This window comes from Dryobates pubescens, chromosome 2 (assembly GCF_014839835.1).
Source record: "Dryobates pubescens isolate bDryPub1 chromosome 2, bDryPub1.pri, whole genome shotgun sequence".
NCBI classification, from domain to species: Eukaryota; Metazoa; Chordata; class Aves; order Piciformes; family Picidae; genus Dryobates; species Dryobates pubescens.
In genome coordinates, this window is record NC_071613.1 from 23,007,271 (window position 1) to 23,032,659 (window position 25,389).

A 25,389-nucleotide genomic window follows, 5' to 3' on the forward strand; every position below is an offset into this window, starting at 1 on the left:
AAGAGGGGATTGGACGTGGCACTCGGTGCCATGGTTTAGTCATGAGGTCTATGGTAACAGGTTGGACTTGATCTTTGAGGTCTCCTCCAACCTTGGTGATTCTGTGTGATTCTGTATCTCCTCGCCTGTGAGATTTCAGGAGATTTTATGTAACACGTGGTACTCTAAAGTGGTAATATCCCATGGGCTGACTTTTGGGTGGTGGGTGTCCTTTGGCACGGTGTTCTTCAGACCACCAGATATTTCTGTTTCTGCAACAGTTTTTGTCAACTCAGCCCCTGGAGTTGCGATGCACTGAAGTTTATTTTCTATAAAAACATGAGAGGTTTTCCAAAGTGCAGCTGAGCTTCTGCTATTAAAAATAAATAAATTAAAATCAATGGGAACTGGGCACTTAGCTCCAAATCTCACTGAAATGAAATGAAATTAAATCCCCATCATCTCCTACAGAGACTTTGGTCTTAGGCCTTAGGCTGGCAAACAACCCTATTCTTTCAAGTCAACGAGCAACTGTAAGTGTATGGAGATCAGGTCACAGAGGCATATGCTCTACAAACACCTCAACCCTTTTGCTATCATCAGTCAAGCTAAATGCTGCTGCCTGACCGGGGTTACAGAGAGAGTAAGAACCGTTGGGTTTGCAGTGTGGTTTGTTTATTAAACTCAGTTTTCACTGAGGTCCTGAGCTGACAGAAATGTTTCCCAGGAAGACTGATAAACAGAAACAATTCATAAATATATATATATATATCTTTCAAACACTGCAAGTATAGACAAATAAAAGCTCTGTTTTGCTGTTTTGGGAGGTCCTGTGTAACCAGCACTTTCAACTGGCCACTTAGCAGCATGTGGGTTAACCAGTGAAGAATTTCCACTTGTTTTTAAACTATTAAATCCAGTGTTTTAAAATTATTGCTCATTATCAGACACAACCCCAAGATATAAAGGACGTTCATTACAAATCCTCATTAACAGTAGGGACAGCACATATTGACAGTACATGCAGCTTTATAGTGGAGTTTCTTTATGCAGCTGAGATCAAAGCTTCCAGAGATTAATTAAGATGTTGGGCAACCAATCTGAGGGTATCACAGGAGCCAAATTCTCAGCAGTTCTGACCTTGGCACCCTCCTAAAACCTACCTCCATTTAAGATGTCAGGCTGAGCACTCCTTGACACAAATGCCTCCAGACCACTAATAGCAGAGAACACAGCACCTAAATGCAGCGCTGAGCCAAGGCTTTGCTGCCCAGTGCTAACTCCCCTCCCAGCCACGCAGTGTTCTGGCCTCTTTGCAGGATTCCCCAGGACCTGCCCAGTGGGGCTGCCAGGGCAAGGGATGAGGAAGAGGACCAGTGAACAGAGAAACATCAGGGAGTTGTAGACAGCTGAGGTATTTTTCCTTCCTTGCTGGTCCTTCTAGCTAGTGGGGTGGAGGGAGGGGACAGTGGCAGATACCAGCAGAAGGTGGAAACGCAGATCTCTTCACAGCGCTTGTAGCTAGGGACAGCTCAACTTTTGCAGCTACTGGTAGGAACACCTTGAAGTTGGGTTCCCCACATGCCTAGTGCACACACTACTCAGCTAGAGGTCTACCACCTGGGCTATGCTACAGCAGTCCTTGCTCCCTTCTGCTTGGGAGCACTTCAGGGCCAGCATCCACTTTCCAGTGCCCTCCTTGTGGGGCATGGCTGGCTGACCTCCTTGCCCTGCTCCAGCTGGCCCACTCACTTCTCTGCAAGAAAACAAGGAGCAGCACTACTCGTGCAAACCCTTTAGCAGAGGAGGGAAATCTGAAGTCCATCTTGCACCAGCAAGGCACTTTCTTCAGGGTACCACAACAGAGAGATGCTGTGGGACCTTCTGGCTATCGTCCGTTCTTTCCCCGCTGGGTCTCTTTGGATACACCGTGCTGGCCATCTTGAAGAACTCATCTGCAGCATCCAGAGCTATGAGCCGATCCTGCCAAAGCAACAGTGTTTTACAGTCACTACAGGCTGCTTTGGGCAGCTCCCCAGTGAGGGTCTTCCCTCCATAGCAGCTTTCAAATTAAGTCAAGCATTAGGTCTAATCTTTTCCCACTTCATTAACAGACTGCAAGAGCACTTAGTTACACAGGCTTAAAGGAAGCTGGTGGGGAGGGGTCAAATTTGCGGTGCTACAGCACTAACCTTTCCAAGAAAGCTGAACAGCCAGGTTACAAGTGTAACAACTCACAGGGATGGCCAGGATACCACCATGTGAGTGTCTTCTGGTGCAGCTCACCTATCTACTCCCCGTCATAGGAGCTCACTTGCAGAGACAGGGCAGTGGGGAGGAAGGCATGCTCAGAACTACTCACCACCACAAAGAGGTAGCGCTCAGAAAGCTCCCAGCTGGTTGGAAAGATGTTTGTCTCCTCAGACAACCTTAACAGGATGTCCCGGGCTTTGCCCATGTTCTGAGAGTCACTAATGATGCTGAGTTTGGTCACTGACAAGAGGGAGTCTGCTTCCTTCTGGAAACCTGGGAGGGAGATGTGTTACAGAATTGAGTCAAACAGGTGTGCAGGATCATCTCTGAATCCTCCAGTCTCTTGCAAGGTTCCTTATTCCCTCTCCATTTTGGGCTGCTGTGTCCCCTATTTGCTCAAACTAGTGTTTCTTTGAGGCATGCTCCACACCTGTACTTGGGGCAGGTATGAGCTTGCTGGTGGAGGGCAAAAAAAACATAAATCCATTCTGAGCAAGTTTCTAGTGCAGCACTAGTTTTCCAGAGAAGATGTATGAATATCCACACCCAGGGCGTTGACTCAGCTCCTGCACGTTCCTGACACTGCCAGAGCTTTCAGGGCTAGTTGGGATTCCTGAGCAGCCCACTGACTACACCTCTCATTGTTAGGAGGTGACAGTGATAAAAAATCTGTAGTAATAAAGGCTGCATGGATTCCTGTAGTAGTCAGCACCTCTTATGGGAAGGGTGCCCAGGGAAGGAAAGAGGGAGGAGAATGAATGCAGGGATCTTTATGTGTAATGGCTACCATTAACTCTGTTCAGGTCCATGGAGCTGGAGCTGTCACATCTCACCTAAAAACACATATGGAGATAGTGGTGGTCTTATGATTAAAGCACAGGTCTAGATAAGGAAAGGTATCTGGTTGTACATCACAACTGCTAAGGCCAAATGAGCCCTAGCCTTGAGCTCCCCCATCCTTTGCAAACCAGCTCCAGAGCCACTGCAGACGTGAGAGAGATGTGGGAGAGCATTTGTCAACGTGCGGTAACAGATGTAAAGATGTCAAGTGATGCCTCCTGTGTTTGATGTGCACAGGCTGCAGGAGCACCTGGGTGAAGATGAACACTGATACCTAGTTATGAATTTATAATGTTCCTCCCATCCAGATGCCAGAAGGGCAGGTAGGACAGGAGCAGCTGAGATATTCATCTCTTTTGCTCCCAGTGAGAATATCCTTGAATGGCCCAACAAGTGTACTCGACTCGCACATCCTCCTATCGTCAGCTGCCAACCACCTCCAGAGCCTGGTGCGAGCCACCAAGCTGACATGCTGATACCACACATCTCCTTGGCCCGAGTGTCACATGCTGTGTGCAGTGCCATGGGGAAAAGCAGGGCACACCAATCACTGCCTTCTCCAGAGGAGCAGCAGCTGAGCACACAGGCCTGGTGGGTGCAGTTCACTGTTTACAGGCTAGGAAGTAGCAGGAGTAGGAGGGCCACTGTTGAGCAATTTCATTTGGTGAAAGAATATTTCAAATTCACTTAGGAGCAAACAGAGTGGGTGGTTTAGCTCTGATCAGCTGGCATGGGCTAAGGAAGGAAAACAGATGTATCTGCATTCAAATCTGAAAGGAATATTCATTTCTCCCTGCTTATCTCATTTAGGAAAAAACAGGCTGAACTCCCAGGTATTTCTGCCAAGGTTGCACAAGGAAGCTTGAAATGGATGAGTGTGCATGCATGGGCTTGAAAGGCTTTCCTGCTGGTCATGGTTTGTGGGCTTTGTGATGTGCCTACAGACACGGTGGCCCTATCTCCTCTCAGCCATGCGTGAGCCTTGGAAAGCCTCCCAGAAGCTCTCAGCTGCCATGGGGGCTTCCTGATGGCACTGCTCAGCAGCCTTGTTGTAATTTCCTCCCTCTCTCCTCTATCAGTATGATTTTGTGAAGCTGTTCCCATCCTCAACCATTGTGGGACCTCTTATTCGGCACAACACAAATGACATCCTTCTGTTCTCTGGCTTACCTAAATCTTCCAAAATGTGTTTCCACCTGCTTCTCACTTCTTTCCGCGTCTGCCGTAAGGTATAAATATCATAGTTGAGCTTTTGCCATTCCTGCAAAGCACAGGGATAAAAGACACGCAGTCATTTGCATGCAGGGAGGTTTCTGCTGCTTTTCTAGGAATTTCAGTTTTTAGAAACAGAGGCAGAGTTGGACTGCTGATGTTGGGACTGCAGTGGAAAGGTCAATGGCCAGACTGCTGCTGCCCCTGGAAGAAATTACACTGACCACCATAGAACATTTTATCTTGACGTTTGGTACAGTACCTCTGTATCTTCTCTGCACGCACAAAACAGGCATCCAGTTGCCTTGAGATGAGATTACAGAATTTAGTTTAGGCATTGCTGACGACCAAAGTAGTTTCCTCAGTCATAAGCAAAGAATGTAATTCCAGTGCTGTGCTGGAAATTACAGAATCACCAAATCGTTATGGTTGGAAAAGAGCTTTAAGATTCTCAAGTCCAATCATTATCTAACTCTATCAAGGCAGGTGCTAATCCATGTCTCTTAGCTTCTCTGTGTTTATTAAACACCCTCAGGGATGGTGATTCAGTCACCCTTGGGAGCCTTTTATAGTGTCTGATATCCCTTTCAGTGAAGAAGTTTCTTGGAATATCTAACCTACACCTCCCCTAGTACGACTCGAGGCTATTTCCTCTCATCCTACCACTTGCTATTAGGAAGAAGAGGCTGACAACCACCTCACTACAACCTCCTTTCACATAGTAGTCATGTCCTAGATGAAAGAACAATATGAACTTCTACATGTAGCTCATCTGAGAGACTTCAGTATCTTTGATCCAAAACCCTTTGATCCATCAAACCTTGACACCCCAGCTAGTATCAGAACCTGAGGTTGTGGCAATGCCTTATTTGGCCTTTACAGTTTGAGAAATCACAACCACATATTAATGATTAGCTTCTACAAACTATTGCAACACCTTCTTTTCATATCCTTGCAGTTAATCTGTCATGACACATTTTCTTACAGCTGATGACAGCCCACTGGAAACCAAAGGCCAGAAAAATAGTTACTGCTTTCAGTAGGGTCACGCACACAATGGCTTCTCCAAACTACTCAGCCCTCTCTTTGTCATTTAACTGGAGCAAGTAGACTTTCAAAAGCACTAGAAAACAAGAATCATCAACTTTTTGAAGAGTAACACGCCCTACTTTACAGAGCAGAGAAGTGGGATGCACGTTGAAGGTTGAGGGCTGAGCTGGAGTCATTTGACATAGTAACTATTAGTGGCTGTCGGTTGCTGCCATTAATGCCTCACTTAACTACACAGCTTAAACTCCTGCACTTGACCTCAAGCTTTATAATGGGACACTGTCTGCAAGGGAAGGTTTTGAGGTTATTCATCACAGTCACAGCAGCACAATTAAGCACATCTGTACAAGTCAGAATTCCTGGGGAAATGTGTGCATTCTGCAAGAAAACAGGCGCACTTTTCCCAGCTGAGTTTAATCACTGAACACACTGCACAGGATGCCTGTACAGAAGCATTCACAGAACTTCCACATACCATCAATCAGTTAATTTCCCCGCACTAATGACCTTAATTAATCTGATTTCTCAGCACCAGATTACTCTTGTAGAATAAATGGGTGTTAATCTGTGCTGTCTCCCTGGGATTTTCCTATGTGAAGAACCGGGTTCAAAGAGGTTAAACAATACCCACAAAGGCAGGTTCTGTGTTTAGAAATGCCACAGTTTGTCTGATACCTGGTCCCTTCAGACTTGAACTGATTCAATAAAGAGCTGGAGATTTCTCAGTGGTTTTTTTCCCTGAACCTGGCTGACACACCACAACTGCAGAGAATTAAATAATGAGCCTGTTTTCTAGTCCAGTGATAGCTGCAGGAAGCCCTTGGAGATTACACTTTGGAAGAAGCAGCTGGTGGGTTAAGACACTGGTGAATTCAGGCCAGGAGAGCAGGGAAAGAAACACCACTCTGCCTGCAGACACTCTGGTCTGCACCACTTGTCCCCTCAGAGAGCAAAATCAGTCACCTTTGTTTTTAGCTTTGTGTTGCTGCTCAAAATGAGCTAGTTTTGCTGATCAGAGGCACATTTCTCTTGACAGCAGTGGTACTTGAGAACAGCTTTACTGCTCGCATAGGACAGCAGCCTCCTATCAAAATGCCTCTGTAGCCCTCTCTCACAACATATGCTCATAGATAGGAACTGACCTCCTCTCAGTGAAAAAGAAAGAAAGGGATTTATTGTATTAAAACTTAGTGGAACTTTATTGCAAACTTGACAGTTTTTAAAAAGAGACTAAAAGGCTGCACAGAGCCTTGGTCACTGCAAGCAGGGATCCTCAGAAATGTCTCAGCCCACTTGTGACCTCGTGGTGCAAGCAGAAAGGAGAACAAATTAGCATAGACATGTGGTGGGGAAATAAGCTGTGTCTCCTGCAGAGATAAACAAGCGCTTTAAGGCAGACCATCGATCGATGGACACGGCCACTGTGATTACAGGCCTGCTTCACACTGCTGAATTAGCTGGGGGAGGAGGTGGAAAAGATGCTCCTCTTCTCAAAATGTGGTCTGCTGACACCAAGCAGCAGCTTTGAGGGCTGCAGGGATTTACCCCCATGGTAGCAAGCCAGACTCCTCACTAAGCTAAACATGCAGGGAAGCTGTTCTGATTTTCTCCAGATTAAGAGCAGCATGGTTTTCCCTTGTCTATTTTTGTTTGAAGGGAATCTAGGTTACAGCTTTCTTGTACATCACAGTTACTGAGCTGCATTATAAAAGCAAATACGGTCCCAGGAGACCAGTATTCTGTTGATGAAGAGTTTGGGGAGTAGGTAAGGAAGCAGCTTTGGAACATAAAAATATGTGTAACAGTTGTACCTAGGGGTACACCTTTTGTTTTGGTGGGATTTCTTTTGCCTGAGCACAGAGCTGGGTGTGTTTAAATTTCTGTAAAGAGAGCTGGGAGCAGTGCACTGCAGATGGTGCCAGTCATTGAAAAGCAACTGGAGACAGCAGAGATTATCAGAATGAAGCTGGCCTCAGAGGCAGGCTGAGCTCTTGAAGGAACTCATGCCCTGTTCTCCACCAGCCTGAGTTGTCCCAGGTGATTCCTTGCAGCAGAGACATCCTAAATACTGCGAGCAGAGGGCTGTCCTCTGTGCTGCTTTAATGAGGAAATAAAGTTAAGAGCATCTTTCCACCCCCAAAACTAATTTATAAACCATCTCCCTTTAACGACGCAGCAAAGGAATAGCAAAGCTTGTCTTGCTGGCACATAAGAATGGACAACTTCAGAGACATTGGGGAGGGTGTTCCCCATGCACATCCCATGAGTCACCAAGATGTGACCATGTTGAAAGGCAGCATCACGAGGCTGACGATACTCAGCACCCACTGCTGGGCAGCCCCAGGGCAGGCAGCCAGGGCTCCATGCCAAACCCCCACTCCCTCAGCTGGGACAGGGATGGCTGCAGCATACCAGGGCACTGGCAAAATGCAGGACAGAGCACACAGGTCCTTGGGCAGCCCTGGAGCAGGCTGCCCCCAGTGCTTCATCCCAGGCTGGCTCCCTACCAGACCTGCTTGCAGTGAGGTGTCTGAGCCTGTAAGCAGGTGCTGGACAAGCAGCTCTCTCCCAAAACCTGGCTTCACATTGCATTTCTCATGCACTTCTGTTCCCTGACCTGTTTCCTGCACCTGGAGTGATGAGGAGGCTTCTTGAACACAATACTGTGAAATTACCCGCTTGGAGTTCCTATGGGTATGGGACACCCCAGCAACACATCCAAAGTCAATCCTTCATGAAAGATACCCTTTTCCCAAAATCTGAACCAACCACAGGAAACCAAAGCAGGGTGCAGGTCCTGTCCCTGTGTTTTTGCAACCACTTTTGCCCTTTTAAACCTACATAGCAGGGGAAAACACACACCAGGGGGAAAACCCTTTGTACACGAGTGAAGACTATCTTGGGAGCAGTAGGAAAGCCCCATTGCCTCTCTCCTCTGAGCACTCAGCCCTTCATTTACCCAGAAAACTTCCCCAGACTCTGCAGTGTGATGTACTAACTCTGCAAATGCTGAATGGAAGTGAGGAAACACTGAGCATGAAATGGAAGCCAGGTTGGTACATAAGTGAGAGCTCCAGGATAAAATGTGCCAGGAGAACAGGCAAGCACTGCCCAACTTTTCATCCCTGCTCATATGGAAATGCCCTGTTTAGCAAGCAGGTGTCCTTATGTTGCCAAAGCAATCCTCTACCAAAGCCTTATCCTTTATTCTCTTGAAAGCAATTGGTGTCACCCTTCTGGTCAAGAATTATTTTGGAAATCCAGTCAGAACAGAGTTGTCAGGGACATACTGCAACATATCAGTCCAGGTCAGTACCGTGCCACATCCAGGGATGTTCCCACCTCTGTCTCTGCAACTAGCTCCACTGGAAGTAATTGAATAAATACAAACTCTAGATCCATGCTCATCTATTGAATCATCAACCATGAACATGTTTAAACTGGATCTGGTTTTAAGAGAGGCATGCAGCCGTTAAGAGGGTCCATTTGGGTTCCTTGAACAGCATCCCCAAGCCTGGGCAAATCCTGTCACCTCTCTGTGCCCCAGCAACAGCATGTCACAATACTGACCTTATCTGGGACCTGTTAAAAAAAGAATAATCCTGTAGGAGAGGAGGAAGCAGAAAAATAGGCCTTGTTAGTTCATTAATGGGCTTGCTGAGAGGATCATGCCTATGCAGCTCTGTTAGCCAGGCCCCCAGCAGAGACGCAGGCTGAGGAATTGTCTTTGCTAGTGGGGTTTATGATCCAACCTCCCCCCAGGGAATAAGCCAAAAAAAGAAGGAAACACTGCATTTACAATAAGCCATAAGAACAGTGTTTTTCCCTTTGTCATAAAAAACCCTTCCTGTAGCTCCAGCTCAGAGACCCACAGCATAGCTGCCCTCAGCCTGGTTCCTTCTCTAAAGCCAGTATTGGTGCAACAGCTCAGACTTTCTGCCACTGCTGGGTAACTCCATGCACTCCATCAGAGGACACAGAGGCACCAGGGCCACCACAAACTGGTCCTCATGGAGGCAGGCATCTGCCACACCATGCACATAAGCCAAATAAACCCAGCTCTTGCTGTTGGCAGTGAAGGCACAGTAGTCTACCTTCCCCATAAAACACATTCCTCTGCACTAGCAGGGTACATGCTGAAACAGTGATTTGGACTGTACCTAGACAGCTTCAAATAACATCCTGTTTTCCTAGGGGTCCTCATTTCAACCCCAGATTTTTACTTTACACTCTAAGTTCAATGACACTGCAGAGCAGCAGTTGGAAACAAATGTTTTCTCAATGTTTGAAATGTTGTCTGCCAACCTTCAAATGTTTTGCTGACAGCTTTGATCTCCAAAGACTGCATCACTTTTACTAGCCCCTTAAGTCAGTCCTTCAGCAACAGCTTTTGTGGTTTTCTCAGTGCACACCCTCATCCACACTTTGCTTCTGAAAGTGCATCCAAGCAAATTACACTCATTGGCCTCAAGCAGAGAGAAATGCCAAGTGACAGCTTCCTCAGTCCATATGATTTTAGGAGGCTCCAGCAAACCCTGCCTCATCTACCTATTGCACAATGGGTTTGCCAAAAGTTAGGTGCTCCAGCAGGCTCCACCTAAGTTCATGGCCCCATGAGCTGTCACTCCCAGCATATGGCATTGAACAAGTGGGCGTTGAAACCCCACCCAGGACATCATGGTGCTTGCTTTGAAGAGCTTGCTGCCCTAGATCAGTGAGGAGCAGGGTGGAGCAGCCATACCATCCTTACTAAGGATCCTTACCAAGCTAAGGTCACACTGAGTTTGGGCTGGAGCTGCCAAATTTCCTGGAGCAGGGCTGTTGGGAAGAGGCAGGGAGAAGAAACAGCTCTTCATAGATTGGGTGCTGGTCCAGCCCCATGGCAGGGGTGAGGAACTGGCCCTGAAGGAGAACACCAGTGTTGTCAGTTGCTGGCAGCCCCATCACAAATGATCTAACACACAGAAACTTGACCGAGCTTCAGGGTGCACTCAGTGTCAGAGTGCCTGGCCCTTCACACACAGAGTTTGGTTTATCTATTTACAGCAATCCACAATGTGTCCTGGCCAGGAAAGAGCCACAGTGGATCATGCCCACTGGCCTCCAGCTCTGCGCTGATGTCACCACTGCATCCTGGCCCACCGCTTCTCCCATCCTAGATCACAGCACTTTGTCACTATGTGAACAACCATTTTAAAAGAAGAGAAGATTCCCAGGAAAGCAGAAGTGGCTTGGGCAGATTAAGAAAAACATGATAGTGGTTTGGGGCTGAGGTGGTGCCATACAGATAAAGAACACATGATATAGAGCAACCTGCTCTTTGGGATCCTTCCAAAGTCTTGCGTGGCAGGAAACTGCTATGATGAAGGTAGGGAATGGCAAAGCATAGAGAAAGTGCACGGAACACTGAAATGCCTTTGTTCACTGAAGGAGCAGAAGTACAGGGAGTAGCTGTCCTTTCAGTCTGATTTTAACCGAAAAGGAAAAAAGAACCTGTGGTTTTGTAATGCTTGTGTACTGCATGAACACGAAACTGCTGCTCGGTTTGCTGTCCTGCAGCATCCACACGCTCTCCCCAGGGACTTTGGAAGCAGAGCAGCTCCCAAAGCAGATTATGGCTTTTGCAGCCCAGTGCTGTTTTGCAATTAGTGTTTTTTCTTCTCCCTCTCAGTCTCATAAGGAAAGGAGGGCAGCACAATCTGGCCTGTTTTGAAATGCTCACTGGAATAAGGAGAGATCTCAGCACCCAGGGCTGAATGCAGGAATGTTGGCCTTGCCAGCCAAGTCCCTCCTTGTCCTGCTGTCCAGAAAAAGGTGCAACTGGAAACTGCAGTCTCCCTAAAAAAATAGAGACTGCAGACAGGTTGGCCATCACTAGATGCAAAGGGCACTGTACCATAATTCAACCAAGTGTATTGTGCGTTGGCTTTCTTCAAAGTCAGCCTGATGGTGTACTCCTCATGCTTTTTTGTTAGTTGCACTGCATGAAAAAACAGGATACACATTCTTATGTTTGTTGTGGAGAGGAAGACTCATGCTCTTTGTACTTTCCTTTTGCACTCACAGGCACAGCAACTGTTCAGACCCACTAAAACCCCTCCAGACATGCTGCAAACGGGGCAAAAGCGCTGGATTTAGGAGAAGCAGGTATGTTGAGTTTGGGACTGGGAGGTGCAGGAGTGCTTTCCTGCTCACCCACAAGCTGAGCAAGACTGTCACAACTTTCCTTTGCCCAGGGAAATGTCTTTTTAGCAGCCTATCCACTTATGACACTGTTTTATAACTAATAACACCCTTTATGAGGCCTGCCTCATAACAAGCCCTACATCGAGCTAATAGTCCACTCACATGTTTGCAGGCTGGAATCACTGCTGCCCTGAAATACACCCAGCTCTACAGCAACTCAGGACTGGTGAAGCCTCCTAAACAGACTTGTCCTTTATTCCTTCAGCCAGTTTTGAGCTGATTGAAGCTTCCTGTCTTCTCTAAGACAAGCAATGACAAAGTAAACAAAACAGCGGTGGGGTGGGAAAAAGATCCCTGCACTTCTACATGCATTGTTACAAACCCATCTATTTTAAACACCGCAATTAATCCGATCCTCACCAAAAAAATCCTGGAACATTCCACGGGGACTCTGGCCAACAGTATACATTACATCATTTTAGGTTTTAAAAACTGTAATTTTGCTCTCAGCTGTACCTCTGGACTTCTTGGGAAAGACGAACTAGCTTTTGGGTTGAGGGGACTATCACTGCAGGAAGAGTTACAGCCTTGCAGTAGGATCATGCTGAAATTAAATGTGAAGCCTCTAGGCTTTCCTGCAAACATTACAAAGCCTTAAAAGCAATCAGAGGGGCAAAAAAAACTGTGTCACTGTTTGCTACAGCCTGCTCCTAATCAGGCTGCTGAAATCTCCTTTGCACTGAAGGAAACCAGGGCTGCAGAACAGCCTTTATGTAACAGTGACGATTTTCCCCTCATGCCCTGAGAGCTGTGCCAGCTCTCTGCTCCTCAGTAATTGCCACATAACCCATTAGAGGAGTATCTAACTTGACACGCCACTGGAGCGGCAGCTCAGCTCCAGGTGCTGCCACTGCCAGGCAAACACCACTGCAGGCAGGGCTAATGCCAGTCCCATACAGAAACACCAAACCAGGCACAAAAAACCAAGCCAAAACAGCCAGTAAAGCTAGGAAATCAAGCTGAGGGTCCCAGTGCTACCACTGCAAGTTTGTAGGTGGTGGTAGAAATGCCTGCCCCGGCTCAGGGCGGCTCTCCTGACTCAGCTGCCAGAGATATCCCCAAGGGATGAGATGATACAGATGCATCCACACCAGATACAGGATGAAAGGTGACAGAGTAGATACAGAGGGCACAAGAGAAGATAGGAAGACCTGATGTCTACAGGAGTGTGGTGGGTTGAAAATTCTGTCCCCCCCCAACATTAAACTTGCCAGATCAGCTCCATTGGAAGCAAATGAAAGCTGTTTTGACAAGCAAAAGTACGATCTACAATGAAATGCAATAAGTGTGTGTAAAATATACAGTACAAAATATACAGTATTTACAATATTTACAGGTATTTACAATTAATAAACAGCACAAGAATCCCCCTGGTCAAAGACCAGGGGAAGCTACTAGTTTCTCCCTCTGCCTCCCCCTCACTCCCCTGTACATAAAGGGGACAAGAGAAAGGAGCAGAAGGATTTAGATTCAGCCAAAACAATGCAGCCAAGATCAAGCAGAAGCAAGTTAGTATCTCTCCCAGAGCGAAGAAGCAAGGAGAGAGAGAAATTGTTTTGGGAACTAAATCTTATGGTCGCTGTCTCTCCAGTGGGATTGTTTAGAATTATCTTTATTTTCCTTTTTACACCCAACAGTGGTTTATTTACATTTTTACTACTTTCTGTTCAAGATCTGTGAAAAAATTTTAAAAGGCATAGCCTAAAACTACCACAGGAGCCACCCTGGGGGACTTTGAGGCCCTTGCAGCAGCTTAACGAGCACTTAAATAAAGGCACCCCAAAGCACCAAGCCTCGGTGGGTGGTGAAACTGAGCACGAGGAGCGGCCCCGCCTCACCTCCGAGTCCTTGTCCAGCTGGTTCCTGACCACGATCATGTTGTACAGCACCCGATCGTCGTCCGCCTCCGTGTGCGTCACATCGTGTGGCGTGCTCCACAGGTTCTGCTCCTCATCCCGCGCCAGCGTGGCTCCAAACGAGGCGTAGGGGTTGTTGTTACTGCAGACAGGGGGAGAGACAAGGCAGTGTTAGCTACTGCAGCATTGTGCTGCCTCCTTTTACCTTCCCAAGGGATGCTGTGACATCCTCTCTCACAGCCCAATGGCCTGCCTGGGAGAGGGGAGGAAAAGGAAGATTACGGAATAGGAAGACCATCAAATGTTTTTCACCTTGGTAAACGTCCTGATCACAGAAGCCATGGCTGAAACCAGCCAGGGCTGCTACAAAAGACTGTCGGACACACAAATTCACTAAAGACACTGTCTTCACTAAAGACATTAGACACTGTCTAATGAGCAGCCAGGATGACGGCACTGTGAGCATCCATCTGCCAGGGTGAAAGGTGGCATATCTTCATTGCTCCTGCAGCCCCCTGCCCTGCTTCCCATCACACCTTCTCAACCTAAACCCTGGACAAGCCCTCCCAGCCTCTCTGAGCTGTACATGGGAACAGTTCTAATTAACTAAGACTCAGAAATCCCAGCAGCTCTGGAGGGTATTTTATCCCTGCCCAGCTAACCCTGCATCTGTGCCAAGATCCCAGCAGCACGGTCTGTCCCCACAGAGACTTTGTGAGCAGGCAAGGAGAGGCCTGTGAACACCTCTTTATTGCCTCTTGACCATAGGAGCAGTTTCTACCCATCTTGTCACCAAAGGCAGTGCCATTGGACACAGTTTTATTTCAGACAAAATATGTGCCACCTCTGCTGAGAGAGCTGGGACTGGTTTGCCAGGGGAAGAGATGGCTCCCTGATGAGTGGGAGCAAAGAAGATGGAGCCAGACCCTCCTCAGTGATGCTCCATGAGAGGACACCCACTGAAATACAGGAAATTCTGTTTAATCATCAGAAGGGTGGCTAAACACTGGTACAGGCTGCCTAGAGAGGTTGTGGAATTTCCATCCTTGAAAACACTCCAAACCTGACTGGACAGGGTCCTGGGCAGCCTGCTCCAGCTGACCCTGCTCAAGCAAGGGTTGGACTGGATGCTCTCCAGGGGTCCCACATCCATGAGCACATTTCTGTGTGACCCTGCAGCTCTCTTCCCCCCTCAGCAGTCCAAACCCTAACGAATCTTGCAGGCAATCTTTACAGGTGCCCTTGCCTGCAGCAGCTCCTACTTGAGAGGGACAACAATGCACTGAGCTGCACAAGGACCTGTGCCAAAGCACAGAAAGAACATTTAGCCCCATCATTATTTGGGAATGGAAATAACCTCAGCCTGCTTGTGAATTCCAGGCTTGATTTGTTTAGTGGTCAGCAAAGCAGAGCATCACGTTTTGGAAAGGCTGTCCCTGCTGAGGCAAGAAGCTTTGCTCTACACTCTTTGGTGGTTTATGGTTTCATGTTGCTACTGGGATGAGTGTATTTTTTTGTATAGGGTTATTCAGTTCTGCCAGGAGAACTCTTAGCAGAGGATTTCTGTAATGTTTGTAATCAAGATGTCCAGACACTTGAGCAGAACAACACAAGCAGAGAAGTATTTTCAGCCTTACCCAACAGTCTTATCAGCCATCCCATGGCAATCACTGGTCACTCCTTGTTAGAGCAACCCATTGGTTATTCTGTTTGCTGCCCAAACCCCATTCCTTTAGCATACAGGGAAACTTCAGATAACCCTGTGAGCACTTTAGCCATGATGTCAAGCCATTAAAAAATGCTGAGGAGAATAGGTAAAATGGGGGGGAAAAAAAAAAAAAAAGCCACATCAGCATTCCTGCAGAAAGGTTTATTAGACTTTCAACAAACCCAAACCTGAGCAACAGGTAATAAGGGAAAAGATAATCTCTTATAATCTCTCACTAAAGATAAACAAACAAACGTAACTTGGAGGGTGTGGATGGTGTAACTCTGCCAGTCCTACACTGGAGCCAGCACGGATTCACTCAAACCACCCTTCAAAGGTGGAGCAGGCAGGATCCCAGCCTAGAAGGGATCATTCAGGAGCCAGCTGTTTCATTAGCATGAGTTTGGTTCCAACATGTCTTCCAGAGGCTTCTTCCCACTCAGTGGCTTGCTGGTTTCCTTAACATCTGACTTATTTGGAAAAACAGTATTTGCAATAACATTAACATGCCTTAACTTATACAAGCCACTCCCTCACAGCTTGCAAAACACTTCCCAATGCATCACTTTCCAGATCATGGCATGGAGCAACCAGCAGTAAGGGATACAGGCAATGCCCAGAAGCTAGCAAACCCATGCAAGCATGGAGAGATCTGCCAACAGTGAGCAAATCCAGAGCATGCTGGAGATTCCAAGCAACATTTAAAATGAAGAAATGGGAGAGGGGAAATGGAACGCCTGAATGGCAGCCTGCTTTCCAGGTTACAGGAGCCTCCATCAGACCAAAAGGGACTCAGACCATTTCACACTCTGGGCTTTGTCCAGGAAACAGTGAGCTAATGCTTCATTAACAAGTTTCTGCTCCAGGACACATTGGGTCCAGATCATACTTGCTTTAGGACTCAGAGCCCACATTCTCACCATCCAAGCCAGATCCCACCTTTGTGCATGGAGAGACAGCCAGGCAGCCTGGATGCTGTACTGCTGCGGCAGCCTGGCCTCCTGGCTTTGACCAGGGTTTCTTATCCCAGCCCCACACTAGCACTGTGCCTACACCCGTGCTCATCTCCACCTCCATGTGCAGCGCTGGCTGCTGTCACTGCCCTTGTCACGGGTTACAGCCAGCCTCGTACACACTTGGGTAGCATACGGACCTATTTATACACACATCACCTCCTCCGCACTGCTCTCTTCTTTGACACGTTGGGTTTATGAGGCTGCAACCACTCCTCTTGGGGAAAATAAGGTGGAAAGTCATATCAAGTCAACATTTTGCTAGTGACACTAGCTTCCAAAAGCTGAAACTCAGCTAAGAGATCTGAAATCTCAAGCAAGTCTCTCATTTGAAACAGCACTGCAATAAAAATGAAAGTGCAAGCCAGTGTGCTTTTGCAAGATCCTCCTATGAAACGAAACCCTAATGCCTCCTGTAGAGGGACAAGCCAGAGATTAGGCTGGTAGCTCAACTACACTGGCACACTTGTGCAAGAGCAGGTGCCTTCTGAATGCCCAGCATTTATACAGGCTTTCCTGCTTACAGCCAGCATTAATTGGCTCGCCAGCAGAAGGCATGTTACTAAAGAAAGGTGCCCAGTGAGGGACAGCTGCTCTGACCGGCAAGGAGCCTCTCCACACATGAACTTGGCTTGTGTTAGGTTAATGCCAATTTCCTGAGCAGAAGGCCCCATGCTCAGGATTATCTGGTTGATATTTAGCTAACTCCTTTAACAGCACAAAACTAGGACATTTCAAACCCTGTTGCTGGCTCCACCATGATCTGATACCTATGTAGGCCACACTGGGAGCATCCCACCCTCCTCCTTGAAATGCCTCTGTCCCACTGATGTCCCAGAGAAGGCATAGTCCCTGCACTGTCCCAGGGCTGGGGTACCCATTGCAGACATCTGAGGCAGCCAGGACGCTGGCTGGCAGCTGAGGAAGGAAGAAGAGGTGCCACAAACCCCACACACGGATGTTTTGCAACATGCCAAACCTCTTTAGATCCTTGCACAGCTCCCAGCTCTTATCCACAACTCGGAGCTTCATCTTTTCACACACAAACACACACCCTCCACCCCCAACCCCACGGCTCCGTCCACAAGACGGATACAACCGACAGCGGGAGAGAAAGATCTGCTCTGCAAACGTCGGTAGACACGCTGCTTTCACACAAAGCTGGTTCCAGCAGTGCCTTGCTCTCTCCTTTCCAGCATCCTCGACCCCGGAGCGGAGCTCTGTGCAGATGGTGGGATCTGACCCCCTGCCTACTGATGCAGGGACCCCCTTTTTGTTAAGCGCCTCGGCCTCCTCTATTGAAATCCCACCCTGGAAAGACAAAAGCTGGACGGTTCCTATGGCAAGGGGGGCATGGGAACACGGCAGGGATGCCGCTCAGGGTTTGCTTGCCGCAGCTCAGCCACAATCCCCGCCATGGCCGGCAGCACCCCGCCCTGCATGCCCGGTGTCAGAAACCCCCGAGCCGACCCGGCAGCTTGTTACCGCCGGCACAACGCCGTTCGAGCCTCTCCGGCTCCAGCAGCGGAGAGATGGCCCCGCGGAGGTTCCAGTAAAAGCACTGGAGAAGGAGTTGGGGGAAAACGGGGCTGGGCTTGTGCCAGCCAACCTGCGGGAAGGGGCCCGGCCGCTGCCGGAGTGGGGGCGATGTGGGGCACATAGGTGGCTGTGGACCAGGACATCGTTCCACCTGCGCAAGGCGACGGGGACACAGCCCCATCCCTCCAAGGGGACCGCGAGTTAAGGAAGGGGCCTGGGGGAGTCTCACCTGATCAAAGGCTCCTTTTCGGCTGGCGCCGCCTCCCCTCGGCAGCATCCGCAGCATCCACCCAGCGATCGCAGCCAGGACCCCAGCCCCATCAGCGCCGCTAGAGAGCCGCGCTGGGCGGCCCAGGATGGGCTCGGCCCGCCCCAAGATCGGCCCGCCCCAGCCCTGGACCCGGCCCCGGTCCTGGCCCCGGTGCCGCAGCGCCGCTGCCGGCGGAGAGCGGCACTGCCGACTGCCGCGCCTCCGCCACCGCCCCGTCGTCCTGGCCCGGCAGCCGCTGCCGCGGCGTCTCCACGTGGGGACAGAGCCTCTGCTCCCGCCTGCACCTTCCTGCGTCTTCCTGAGACCACCTGCACTCTCCTGCACCCTCCTGAGCCCTCCTGCTCTCTACCACATCCTTCTGCTCACTGCTGCATCTTCCCCGGCCCTCCTGCACCATCCCGCTCTCTGCTGTATCCCCCCCGACCCCTCCTGCTCCCTCCTATTGCATGCGGTACCCTCCTGAGCCCTCCTGCACCCTCCTGCGCCCTCTTGCATCCTCGCACACCCTCCTACACTCTCCCACATCCTCTTGTGCTTTCACACATCTTCCCACATCCTCCTGCACCCCATTGCACACCCCTGCATCCTCCTGCACCTTCTTGCATACCCTTACCCACTGCCACACCCTTCTGCACCCTCTTGCATCCTCCTGCACTCTCCTCAATGCCTGTTTCAGATGCAGCACAAGGGCCAGAAGCTGGGAATGCACATCTGACACCGGCCACCACTGGCCATCACAGCATGGCCAGAAACCAGGAATTCCTCCTCCCCAGTCTTGCCCACCATTACACTTCTAGGCTTGTTCCTGCTTGGCTTTTGAGACACAGAGCTGTGATCCTGGGCACTGCAATGGGAAATGGGCAGAAGGTGAGGGACTCAACCATCTCCTGGTACAGGGGTTTTTGGAGTAAAGAGGGAAGAGCCTAAAAGGTCATTCCCTTCCCCTCTATTTCTTCTTTTCTTGTATTGAATATTCCCATTACATGCCAAGCTTAGACTCCAAGGAAGAAGGAAAAAATCTTAAACACCGAATTAAAATGGGCCTGGATCCCATTTAATCACCATAGGTTTGACTGCATTTCAGAACAGACCATCAAGTATCAACCAAGCTTCAAAGCAATTGCTCTAAGTGTAGTTGGCCATACATGTCCCAAAGAGTCATTTCATTTTAGCACAGCAGCTTCCTGACACCGCTGGAATTTTTGCTTACCCCACTAGATATAATAACATAACCAACAGAACCTTCACCTTGGACTTCCAGAGGGCAAACTTCAGCCTCTTTAAGAAACTTATTTGTAAAGTTCCCTGGGTACCAACCCTCATGAACCGAGGGGTCCAGGAGGGTTGGACCTACTTCAAACAGGAGCTCTTGAAGGCACAGGAACTGGCGGTCCCCATGTGCCGAAAGATGAGCCGGCGGGGAAGGCGACCGGCCTGGATGAGCAAGCAGCTCCTGGAGGAGTTAAAGGAAAAAAAGAGGCTGTATCACCTTTGGAAGGAGGGGAAGGCTTCTCGAGGTATGTTCAAGGAAGTGGTTAGATTATGTAGGAATAAAATTAGAGAGGCAAAGGCCCAGCTGGAACTGAAGCTGAACACCTCTGTGAAAGACAATAAAAAGCATTTTTACAAATAACACTAAAAAGAAGGGCAAGAAGAACCTCCACTCCTTACTGGACCTGGAGGGGAACACGGTGACCGAAGACGAGGAAAAGGCTGAGGTCCTGAACACCTTCTTTGCCTCGATGTTTAACAGCAAGGTAGGAGTCCAGGATGAGTGGCCTCCTGAGCTGGGTAATAGGGTCGGGGAGCAGTGTGATGCCCTGGAAATCCATGAGGAATTAGTTTGGGACCTGCTGAGCCACTTGGACACTCACAAGTCCATGGGACCGGATGGGATCCATCCTAGGGTGCTGAGAGAGCTGGCAGATGAGCTGGCCAAGCCGCTCTCCATCATTTTCCTCCAGTCCTGGCTCACTGGAGAGGTCCCAGATGACTGGAAACTGGCCAGTGTGGTCCCCATCCACAAGAAGGGACGGATGGAGGAACCTGGAAACTCCAGGCCAGTCAGCCTGACCTCAGTGCCAGGGAAAGTGATGGAACAGATTATCCTGGCGGCAATAACTGCGCACCTGAAGGATGGCCAAGGGCTCAGGTCCAGCCAACATGGATTTAGGAAGGGCAGGTCCTGCCTCTCCAACCTGATCTCCTTCTATGATCAGGTGACCCGTCTGGTGGACGTGGGGAGGCCTGTGGATGTGGTCTACCTGGACTTCAGCAAGGCCTTTGACACCGTCTCCCACAGTAAACTGCTGGCTAAGCTGCCAGCTCATGGCTTGGACAGCAACACTCTGTGCTGGGTTAGGAACTGGCTGGAGGGCCGAGCCCAGAGAGTGGTGGTGAATGGTGCCACATCCGGCTGGCGGCCAGTCACCAGTGGCATCCCCCAGGGATCAGTGCTGGGCCCCATCCTCTTTAACATCTTCATTGATGATATGGATGAGGGGGTTGAGTCAGTCATCAGCAAGTTTGCAGATGACACCAAGTTGGGAACAGATGTTAGTCAGTTAGAGGGTAGAAGGGCTCTGCAGAGGGACCTTGACAGGCTGGACAGAAGGGCAGAGTCCAACATGATGGCATTTAACAAGTCCAAGTACCGGGTGCTGCACTTTGGCCACGGCAACCCCATGCAGAGCTACAGGCTGGGGTCAGAGTGGCTGGAGAGCTGCCAAACAGAGGGACCTGGGGGTGCTGATTGACACCCGACATGAGCCATCAGTGTGCCCAGGTGGCCAAGAAGGCCAATGGCATCCTGGCCTGTATTAGGAATAGTGTGGTCAGCAGGAGCAGGGAGGTCATTGTGCCCCTGTACTCTGCATTGGTTAGGCCACACCTTGAGTACTGTGTCCAGTTCTGGGCCCCTCAGTTTAAGAAGGACATCGAGACACTTGAACGTGTCCAGAGAAGGGCAACAAGGCTGGGGAGAGGCCTTGAGCACAAGCCTTAGGAGGAGAGGCTGAGGGAGCTGGGATAGTTTAGCCTGGAGAAGAGGAGGCTCAGGGGTGACCTCATTGCCCTCTACAACTACCTGAAGGGTGGTTGTAGCCAGGAAGGGGTTGGTCTCTTCTCCCAGGCAACCAGCACCAGAACAAGGGGACACAGTCTCAAGCTGTGCCAGGGGAAGTTTAGACTCGAAGTGAGGAGAAAGTTCTTCACTGAGCGAGTCGTTTGTCATTGGAATGTGCTGCCCAGGGAGCTGGTGGAGTCACCGTCCCTTGAGGTGTTCAAGAGGAGATTGGACGTGGCACTTGGTGCCATGGTCTAGTCGTGAGGTCTGTGGAGACAGGTTGGACTTGATGATCCTTGGGGTCTCTTCCAACCTCAGTTATACTGTGATACTGTGATAATCTACTCTATCATTGTGCCCAGCACACACTTTTTCACAAGGAAAAGTGAAATAAAATCAATTTGCACTCATATTTATCTCTCTTTCTTATTAGTTTCAGGGCTTGTTCATTCACCATCAGTGAATTTATGGTCCCCTGGAAACCCAAGAGCCCTGGGAAGTGAGATTTTCTCCTTGACAGGACACAAGCCATTTTGTCACAGCCTCGAAAATTCCCTGAAGGAATTTACTCAACTTGACGACTTTGTAACACCCAAATCCAGCCCTAGTGAGGTTTCTCTGGTGGTTACTTCACATGGCAGATGAAGCACGGAGGCTCTCAGACTCCTGCCAGGGTGCAGGAGCAGCTGGGGTCAGAAAGGGGAATTCATCTGGAGAACATTTAAGTGGAGTCAACTAAACCACATGGCACCGCAACCATCACTCACAAACCCAGGCAGCATCAGTAGTGGCTTTTCCTAGGGACTCGCCTCCCTTCTCCATTTCTGTGTCCACCTGAAGAGACTGGAAGCAGAAAACATCTGGGCACCTGAAACGCAGGGGCTGAAGCTGGAGGTAGAGGTGCATGGTGCTTCCCAGCTATTGAAGGACTGTCTAGAATGTCTAATCCTGGTCTTCACATTTGCCACTCTCAAAAAAACCAAACCCAAAACCTGGAGACCAAGAGTTCTCTGTGTCTCTCTGAGATCTTGTTTGCTCCCAAGTGTCTAAAAATAATCATTTCTGGTAAGGAGAAGAGAAACTCTACAGTCAAAACATGGGTGGGCTTCTCCTGCCCAGCTCCAGTCCCATCTCAAAGCTGCTGCATGGGGAGCTGCGTATGGTGGCAAATTTTGAAAGCAAAAGCCAACAGCACCACAAAGCTGATGGGCCTGTCAAGATCCTGCTGAGAAACAGCTTCACCTACAAACACCAAAATGACCATCTGGTACCTTCTCATGGGCTGCTGTGGGAACCCACTTGGCATAGAAGACTGCAGGGGTGGACTGCAGTGCCAACAAGGTGAGTTGGGACATTTGGGTCTGTTTAAGGCTATCGGGTAATGAAAGATCAATGTCTCTACAGTTACAAAGGTATTAGAGACAAGGACAAGCTGTTGGTGCTGCTTTCCTCAGCAAATAAAGATGTTACAGGAGCCAGTAAGTGGCAGGGAGCCTTCAGTCTATGTGTGGGAAATGGGAGACCTCGGCATGTTCTGCCATGGATTCTCAGGTGATTTCTAAATTTCACTTCATTCATCTGCCCCACAATCACTCTTCCTATCTTCCTTAATTAAAAGGTGAAATGATGAGAGGAGGACTTGTTTCTTAGTGTTTCTGGAAGCTTCCAGTGCTGGAGCTTTGCTCTTAGACAGGGTTTTCAGCTCCCCCATGTACTGTGCTTCAGTCATTCACCAGGATTTATGGCAGGATAAGCTAAGGGTGGAGGCAGGATTTCAAAGTCAAGGGCGCTCTCCTCTGCAGATTTCCTCTTCTGCCCTTTAGCTTGCCCCTGCATGCCTTTGTTTTTCTCCAGCCTTTTGTGTGCTTGAGCACAAGAACAGCCAGGCAACGTGCCAGCTGCTATTAAAAGGATCCAGCAATTGGCCATGACACTTACGGGCATGGATGCATGCTCCCCAAAATAAATACTGCTGCAGAGATTCCCCTCTCCCTCCCCTCTCCCTCAGTGGTTGATCCACTGGGTCTCTCTCTCATCTGTGCCCTCTTTCTACATGAATGCTGATTTTGGATGGGTTGCAGATTCCAAGGGCAAGGACGGCCCCAACCCCAGTTGAGACCTCAAGGCACAGTTAGAGCACACAGAGCCTTGCAATCAGCTGAGACATCCTTGATTTCTGGCTAACTCCCTTCCTTACAAGGAGATTTTATCCCATGCCCCACTGCTTGTAAGCCAAGAGAATTATGTTCTTCATTAATTTAAAGTCTGAGTCCTCCAGGTTTAAGAAGAGCTTTGCAGAAATACCAAGTGTTTTCCAGTTCCTTTATTCCTTGTTGTGATAATAAATCTTGTTCCTTTTTCATTAGAGAACAAATAAACAGAGGGAAGTCTCTTGAGAGCTGAAGCCTTACGTCTTAAAACTAAATAATTTCCTTCACAAGGTGTCTCGGTCCGGAGAGGGAAAGGGACTCAGTTCTTTTGAATATTCCCATGTTGTGAAATTAGAGGCACAAATGAGGCCAAAATATCAACAGCTAGACTATTTATTACATAAATAAAATGGAAATAAGAAGGGGAGAGGGAGAAAATAGTGAAGGAGAGCGAGAAGAGAGAGAAAATAGGAAAGGAATTATATTACCACACCCCTCACACCCCACCCCCCCCCAAGACAGTGTGAGTCCGTGGAGGAATGGTGCTGCAGGAGATGCTGGGTTTGTAGAGCAAGGGTGCTGAGGCTTTGGCTGGAGAAGAGATGTGGTCCTCTGGGCAGCCTCTTCAGCTCCATGAGTTGCAGTAGGCGGGACTTAGGACATGGAGAGAGGGTTCAGTCTGCTTCTCCCAGGCTCCACGGCCTCTTTTCTCCGGAGCAGCATTGTCCCGGGCTTTTCCTTCCTTCTCAGCAGCATGGTCCTTCTTCTGCATTGTTCTTCTTCCAAGCCAGTAGTGGCTCAAGTCTTTTATACAGTTTTTAGTCCTTAGGTATGTGTCCAAGCATTGTCCCTCAGGAATTCAGGGGCCAGGAAATCATCCTTAGGTCCAGGTATGTTCCCCAGGATCTTGTCTTATGCATATTCCCGCAGGTGGCCTCAGTCCATTGTTGTGAGGCCAGCTGTGGGCCAGTGATTGATGTTATCTTTTGCACCTTCCAAGGGTCGTTCCAGTGGCTCTGCCCAACACATGTCAGCTATTGTCTGGGCAAGCAGCAAGTGATTTTATCTTTGTTGAGTCACACAAGGAGGGACAAGCTTTAGTCTCTCACACCACCCCATCAATCAAAGATAAAAGCAAGAAAGAAAAGAAAAGAAAAGAAAAGAAAAGAAAAGAAAAGAAAAGAAAAGAAAAGAAAAGAAAAGAAAAGAAAAGAAAAGAAAAGAAAAGAAAAGAAAAGAAAAGAAAAGAAAAGAAAAGAAAAGAAAAGAAAAGAAAAGAAAAGAAAAGAAAAGAAAAGAAAAGAAAAGAAAAGAAAAGAAAAGAAAAGAAAAGAAAAGAAAAAAGGAAGTTTTAAACAATTTTTTCAATAGACATAAGTTTTGATTGGCTAATGGCACAAATCTGTTGTATACCATCATTAGACACAAATTACATATTGGACACTAGATGTTCAATCACTGTATACAACAGGGACCTACACAAGGTGAAAGATTAACAATACTAGCAAAATAGAACAAAATTAAAACAGATAATTATACAAGGTGAAAGCATCCTTGTTCCTCCTGGAAGCCTGGAGAACAAACCCATACCTCCCCCACCCCGTCAGTCCTTCAGTTTGGAATTGAAGTGAGAGCTTCCTTCCAGATCTGAATGTCTGCGGGGCTATGGAAAGTACAGTCCTTGAAGAGATGTCTTCTGTGATGCAACACTTGAGAGGTCTATATTGTAACAAGACAAGTCCTTCTGACAATACATCAGGTAGTCTTCAGCATTAGAACTTGAATAACAGGTGATCTTTAGCATTAGAACTTAAATAAGAAACACAACCTTAAAACATACAAAACTGGTATTTCCATGTTCCCATACAGAGGTTCTCTGAGTCACCCTCTCAACTGATGTCCCTGAAAGAGTTGGATTAATTACTTTGAATGGGCCTGTAAGTATCGTTGATCGTTTCAGGTTCCCTCAAAGCCAAGCTAAACATAAACAAAAGCTTTTTCCCAAACCAAGTACGATTTGTTTGGTGATCTCCTGACTCATGCTTCACCCCCCACTCACCACTGAGAAGTCAAGCCCTTAGTTGCCCTGGGGGGCATACCCCTCCCCTCACCAAAGAGTCCCAACAAGAGGGGAGCAGTGGTCTCAGCCCTCTTTTTAGGCTCAGGCCCAGCATTTCACAATGATTTCTAATTGCCTCGTGGATACCC

The 25,389-nt window shown here is 48.5% G+C and overlaps 1 protein-coding gene across 1 annotated transcript; it reads right to left on the reverse strand.

The window, feature by feature from the left end:
• Positions 1–615: 615 nt before the first annotated feature.
• MREG (melanoregulin) lies at positions 616–18,088 on the reverse strand. The gene is made up of 5 exons (XM_009900847.2): positions 17,926–18,088; positions 13,419–13,578; positions 4,243–4,333; positions 2,342–2,505; positions 616–1,962 (listed from the first exon to the last, which is right to left on the reverse strand). The coding sequence occupies exons 1-5, from the start codon at positions 18,015–18,017 to the stop codon at positions 1,828–1,830; spliced, it is 642 nt and encodes a 213-aa protein (XP_009899149.2). The 5' UTR covers positions 18,018–18,088; the 3' UTR covers positions 616–1,827.
• Positions 18,089–25,389: the final 7,301 nt, after the last annotated feature.